At 45.3% G+C, this 6,898-nt stretch overlaps 1 protein-coding gene across 1 annotated transcript; it reads right to left on the bottom strand.

Moving 5' to 3' along the window:
* Window positions 1-1,042: 1,042 nt before the first annotated feature.
* On the bottom strand, window positions 1,043-5,744 carry LOC125521067. The gene is made up of 2 exons (XM_048686126.1): window positions 5,611-5,744; window positions 1,043-3,218 (listed from the first exon to the last, which is right to left on the bottom strand). The coding sequence occupies exon 2, from the start codon at window positions 3,178-3,180 to the stop codon at window positions 1,195-1,197; it is 1,986 nt and encodes a 661-aa protein (XP_048542083.1). The 5' UTR covers window positions 3,181-3,218; window positions 5,611-5,744; the 3' UTR covers window positions 1,043-1,194.
* Between the last annotated feature and the right edge of the window lie 1,154 nt (window positions 5,745-6,898).

The following is a 6,898-nucleotide window of genomic DNA, read 5'->3' as shown; positions in this document are numbered from 1 at the left end:
CACCGCGGGCCGTCCCCAGCTGGGGGCCGTTTCCACCACGTCCAGCTCCCGACAGCGGGCCGTTCCCGCCGCGTCCATCTCCCGGCAGCGGCGCTTGCCCTCCGCGGCCAGCACCACCCGTGGCGGCGCTCTTGCTAGGAGGCAGCACGGCTCCCCGGCCAGCCATGTCCCGGAGTGGGGGGATGCGCCTTGCCCGCCCCGAATCACGATCACAGAACCCCGGCCGGCCACCTCGGAAAACCCTAGATCGCAACGACGAACCATAGCCTCGACGCTCAATCGTGCATGGGTCAGGAGGGGAGATCGACGTAGTAGTGACCGAGTTAGACTGTGCCTCATACCTAGTTAACTCCGGCCCACCTACGCGAAGGCCCGGCTCACACAGAACCGGCCCAACCCTAGACGCTCCCAGCTCGCAGCCCAGGCACGAATTCAAACGATGCGCCCGCATCTGGGAGATCTCGAGCACATGCCCCACCGGCAATGCCGCCGTAGCCGCCGCCGACGTCCGGGAAGCATTTGCATGGCGTGCAGGCCTCTTTTTCCTCTGAACTTTAGTCCACGAATCTGGCTTAATTAAATCAAAAAGAGCAAGATTGGGAAGTCTAACCTTCAGGAGAGGTCCCTTCCATGGCCTGATAGCCGTCGCCGCTGTTCTCTGGTGAACAACGCGACGAACCATCTCCTTCCTCTCACCCGCATGGAGCCCAACCCTTGCCGGATCGTCCACTGGCAAGATCTTGTCTACCGTAGTGGCAACCTCGTCTTCGTCATACCCTGCAAGGAAAGACTCGCAAAACATGTCGGAAGGGGTCGGTGTTGGCGGTGAAGCCGCCGGATTATCGCCGTCCCCGTCCGCCTCCTTGTCATCAAATCCGGCCAGCGCCCAGAATCGGCCGCCGACCCGCGGGCGAGGCGATGAAGCCGAGGGCAGCTGGCCGGCGGCCGCCGCCCCGTTGCCCTGTGGAGTCGCCTGATGGCCGGCGGAGTCGCCCCTCATTCCCTAACCATGTCAATATTTAGGATCCCAAGATAACTATATACAAAGAGACATCAAGGCAAATATTATATCCAAGAGTTTTGGGCTCCAAAGATAACTACATGCAAAGAGACATCAAGGTAAATATTATATCCAAGCGTTTTGTGCTCCCAAAAGATAACTACATACATTTGGGATTGGCTTACAAGAGCTACCTACGCAGACCTATGTTTTGATTCTTTAGGATAATGGAATGCACAGAACTGCCCAACCATTGTTTCATCATTAGTTATAAGTTCAACCTGATGACCAACATTTCCAATGCCATTATGCGCCATCAGCAACCAGACCAAGGTGAGGAGCTCCCCTCCTCTGCCTAGCTGCTGGGCGTGCAGCTCTACCGGGCACTTGCCGGCCGCGTAGAGCAGCAGCCTCATCCACATATCTTGGATCTCCGTCAGCGTCTCGCCCCACGGCCCAGGTTGCTCCTGTTCTTTCAGGCATTCCTCGTCGCCGAACTCCAGCTTGTCTGTCACTAGCTGATAAGCAGTGTCCAGGACATCTTGCTTGCCGCTGCCGTTCTTGCTGATCTTCTCGTAGAATTTTGCTAATGTGTCCGCTGCGGTGCCACTTAGCGGCAACATGGAAGGATGCACGACCAGAAGGTACACCATATAGTTAGATATCTTCCTGCATATGTCCATTGTAGTTGATATTGTCTCGTCATCCATGTTGCTGGAGTGTTTCTGCAAGTGCAATTCTGTGTATGTATGTAAGAAGATGATGTTATCACCCAAAGAATTAGCTAAAGTGTTCATTGTCGGGTTGATGATTGGGCGAAGATTCACCCAGCGTTGCTGCTGCGTTATCCTTGTGAATTCTTCGCGAGCAAGGCGTCCAACCCATGTGACCACACTGTCCATAACATCCTTGCTCAGATTGACATGCTTGGTGTGTTGTAGGTTTCTGATAAAGACCTTCTTCTCAACTGCAATTAAAATCTTTCTGATGATAGTCATTAGTTTGGATGATGTCGTTGATTGCTCACGGCCCATACATGAAGTCAAGAAGTTATACTGCCCCATAGAGTTCGACCACAACGGTCTCTTCTCCGGCCAGCCAATGCCACTTGAAAGAAGAAGCCAAGAAATGTGGGCAAGCCTATCGCACCTTCGAGCTTTGAAGAATGCCCAAGTCCACGGTGACATCACAGTCAGAACAAAAGCACAAACTTCAAGACTGAAGCCACCCAAGAATAACGCATAGGTGATTGCGACATCAGCTCTATTATGTTCTTGTTTGAGGTTTTCAACTAGGAAGAGCACAAAGGCAGCTATGACTGAGAATTGGCTGATGCACCGGAGCACAACCCCAGTCCTTGTTCTGAGCAACATGGCCTTCGTGAAGAGATCATCATACATCATGGCAAGCTCGACCTCCAGCAACTTGGGCACCTGGTCTAGGGGCCTGTCTTCTTGGAACCTGAAGACAGCACGCTCTTTCATTTGGGAGGTGGTGCGCCCTGAGAAAAGATCCCGGATACAAACCATTGAGCCTAGAACGTAGCAGATGGTGCCAACATAGCTGCCTTTGTCGACCTCAAAATTGAGTTTAGGCAATGGAGGCAGATTCGTCTCCCTTAGGCCATTTCGGCTACTGCACTTGAGCGCCCATATCCTCTCCCCATACCTGATGATCCCGGTGACAAACACCAAGATGCCTGGAGCAAGAAGCCGCTGATTTTGTCCACCTATCGACTTCCAAAAGGCGTATAAGGCTAACGAGACTTGGATGGTCAGATTCAGAAGGTGCCTCAGCCAGAGGTTGTTGTCCTCGATGGAGAAAGCCGATATGGTGTCCTGCCCGCCGAGATGGACGAGGAGGAAAGGCGCCCAGAAGAATGCTAGTTGGCGGCTTGTGCCCGTGGAGAATCTGTTTGATCGCTTGTTCCGGTGGCATGATCCAGCCGATGACATGGTACTCTGACCATCTCTGGATATGAGACCAAGGGCGTATACAGCAACCATGTCTGCCGCAACATATGCTAGCCAGGTAAGAAGCCTGAGCAGAGCATTGGTGCTGTACCGCCTGATACAGCCGGTGAAGAAGAGAAAGATTTGCAGGGTGAAGCTGAGGAGCACCACCAGCTCGATTTCCCACTGGTTCCATATTTGTTCCAAGCTCTCCCTTGTTATGGCCATGCTTGGTTTAGCTTTCAAAACACCTTCACTCCGATGTCCTGCTTGCAAAGACACGTATGCTTCTGTCAGTGTTGCACAATATATAGATTACCTTACATCAAACCAGCAGTAATATACCGGCACAACTAAGAAAATAAGTACTCCCTCCGTCCCAAAATATAAGAACGTTTTTGACACTACACTAGTGTCAAAAACATTCTTATATTTTGGGACGGAGTGTCAAAAACGTTCTTATATTTTGGGACCGGGGAGTACTAAAGAAATGGACATACTGATTGTGTGGTTTGAAAAGAAATGTACGATAGTCATTCTTGGAACAATATGATCTACTTCCTCCGTTCCTAAATATAAGTCTTTTTAGACATTTTAAATGGACTACAACATATGGATGTATGTAGACATATTTTAAAGTGTAGATTCACCCATTTTGCTCCGTATGTAGTCACTTGTTGGAATCTCTAAAAAGACTTATATTTGGGAACGGAGGGAGTAGTTAATTAAGAAAATTAAGTCCTCTTTATGAACTTCTGATAATGCACAGCCTTCTGAGATCGTGCTTTCTCTAGTAAGTCTTCAGTTACTTCTAATGTTCTACTCTGTGTGTGTCATATACTTGTCATTCAAACGGATGTATCTAGCACTAGCACTATTTCAATGCTAGATACATCCGTTTGAGCGACAAGTAATACGGAACAGAAGGAGTACAATGTTATAGCAGGATCATGGTCATAAATGAGTGGGAATACAATCCCTATATGATTAACCTAATTACACTCATAATTGCAGAAAAGGATGATTTCTAGTCCCTAAACTGTTGAACGAAACGAAACCCACAATTTTGGATGACTTGACAGTGGCTTCTACCTACCATGTCTAGTTTGTCTGCAAATAAAATACCTATCCTTGACGGATTAAATCTGCTACAAACATGTTCCTATAATATTTGATGTTTTTTATATTAATTTATCTAAAATCTTGCTTGAAATTCCAACACTGCTGGTGCTGGAGGAGGCACAAGGGCAATGGGTGCGTACTGATCAGAGCGAGTTTGCCCGAGGTCAAATCTCCCCTTTCATCTAACTATATCTGAAAATGTGCCAATTTCTTGTCATGAGGTCAAGTCTCCTGTTCCAAGTGACACGTATACATGAACATACACCAGCACATACATATATCCACGTGAACCTCAAAAAAATTCTACTAAAGCATATATGCATGTTGTGTAATGTGAGCACGAGTATTTGAATCTTGTTAGGTGCTATCCTTTCATCTAACTAGTTTGGTCGGTAACTTAGGCCCATAAAGGTTTTAACGTGTACTTTCAGGACTACTCCCTCCGTCCGCGAAAAAGTGTACATCTAGCTTTTGTTTCTAGTCAAAATTTTAAAATTTTAACCAACTTTTCAGAAAATAGTAGGAGCATATATGACATCAAATTGATATATTATGAAAGTATATTTCAAAACGGATCTAGTGATACTAATTTAGTGCCATAAATGCTTTTACTTTTTCCTAGAAAGTTGGTCAAAGTTTTAAAACTTTGATTAAAGACAAAAGCTAGATGGACACTTAGTGGTGTTTGGTTCTCTAGTCCTAAAACTTCTTCTAGTCCCTAAAACTTTTTGAAAAAGCCTCTCAAGGAGGTGCTTCTAAAGACTTTTAGAAAAAGTCTCAAAAAAATCCCACTCTGTTTGGTTTGCTAGTGACTTTTTCTAGTCCCAACACAAAAAAGTCCCTGAAACCAAACACCCTCTTATTCACGGACGAAGGGAGTACAGTGGCGGAGCTTGGCAAGGTTGACTTTTTTGTGGGGGTGTGGGGGGCAAAATAACAGTATTTTGTAAGCTCCACCGGAGTTCAGGAGGAAGAAGATGGTCGGCACATATGGAATTTGATGTATTATCTTTATTTCCCAGGGGTGTTTGTATTGCAGAGTTGGTTAATAGATCTGAGAGTTCTTTTGTAAAAAAAATGATAATTAGTAGTAATATACACCTCCCCGCAAAACAAAACTAAAAGTAATATATAACAAATAAAACAGGAAAAAAATTTAGGATGTGAATGAGGAGCTCGTCTTCCTCGGCACCTTGATGCTTTAACCCGCGCAGCTAACTTCACCCATGGCTTCTGATGCAAACACACCGACGACCAGCACAAGGGGCATGATTTTTAGCTTGAACAGGCAAGTGGTGAGGGGAAACGGAGAAACACCACATCAGGAAGGAGGAACCAAAAGCTAAGGGCTATGCATGCATGGCACCCGTGAAGAGGTGGTAAATCTCCGTACATCCGACTAACTATCTTGAAGAAGAATAGTGGTGTCTATCCAGAAACACAGCTACAAGCCTACAACAGCAAGAAATTGACGAACAAAACCAATGATATTGAGGCAACTAGAACAAATGAGATCAGGAGAAGTTTGGTAATCACCTGTAAGTCGAGGCCCTGCTATGTTGTCGAGAGGCGAGAGTTGGGGATGATTTCTCAAGCTGTCAGAGCGGACGGCGAGGTGAGATCCAGAGGAAGGAAGATGAGAGAGGACAGGAAGGGAGGCTCGAATTAAAGAAGCCACCCCAGGCTCGACAGTTTACTGGCTAAGCATTTAATGCTCGCAATAGTAAATAATGTGTGGTACTCCGAGATGTGGTAACCTCCGGAGGTGATTGTCATCGCCTCAGATTATGATTCAACAGTGAGCTCACCATACCTCAACGACTGCATTCACATAACCCACTTTAAACATACATGAAAAATAACAACTAGATGAAAAATTATTTTCGGCTGGATACAATCGAAGGTTTCAATTCAAGGAACACGAGATGCGCGAATGATGATTTTCATGGAAGTAAAAAATAGACATTTTACGTTTACTTTTTAACTAGTACTCTCTCCATTTACTTATACAAGGCCACTATGGATCAATAGACATTTTACGTTTACGTTTTGCATCAATACAAGGTCACCAACAGTAATCGACGAAAGAATTAATGATATTTCATTGTAATAGCAACATGTTTAATACTTGCATGCATGCAGTCATAATAACAATAGCTACTTCCTTCATTCAGTTCTCTTGCATGCATGTTGCGTATTAGTGATCCCACTAAACGGAAAGAAAAGTTTACTTATAAACTATGCATTAAATTTTACTCTGGTACTTGTAATTTGAGTTTATGGCCTTGTATATAAAAATGGAGGAAGTACAATTGCATGTGTAAATGCGTCGGCAACGTCTTTAACATGCGTTATTATATGACAACACGAAATAGTCTTACATAAAGTCATGCATTTTAGAATTTATTTATGATGAAGTGAGTTTTGGAAGGCGCAGAAGAAATTGCACGGAACATGCTGTACACATTTGGGTTGTTAATTAGAAACAAAGAAAATAACTTAAACATAGAGATTGAAAACAGTTGATCTTTCATACTTATTTGCTCGGATCCTAATGAAAGTTTATTGAATTTTTTGTTGATCTTTGCAAGGTGATACAATCCTTTTTTTCAAAAGGGAGAAATAGCCCCGGCCTCTGCATAGGTGATACAATCCTTATTTCGCTCATGTTATATGGGTGAACCAAATACTTGGCACATTTCTGTCTTGCACCGGGACATAGTCTAATGTCGGTTGCTGAGCCGACGATGCCAGACAAGAGGGGCCTTTGACGTTGCTATCGAAAGGTGAGACCTCTCTCCCGAGTCAATGAGGCCAGCCCCAT

The sequence above is a fragment of the Triticum urartu genome, chromosome 7, assembly GCF_003073215.2.
Source record: "Triticum urartu cultivar G1812 chromosome 7, Tu2.1, whole genome shotgun sequence".
Taxonomy (NCBI): domain Eukaryota; kingdom Viridiplantae; phylum Streptophyta; class Magnoliopsida; order Poales; family Poaceae; genus Triticum; species Triticum urartu.
This window is presented reverse-complemented; position numbering and strand designations above follow the sequence as displayed.

What these genes read in the sequence shown, in the direction of transcription:
- LOC125521067 (XM_048686126.1), bottom strand. Translation starts at nt 3,180, where the DNA reads ATGGCCATAACAAGGGAGAGCTTGGAACAAATATGGAACCAGTGGGAA.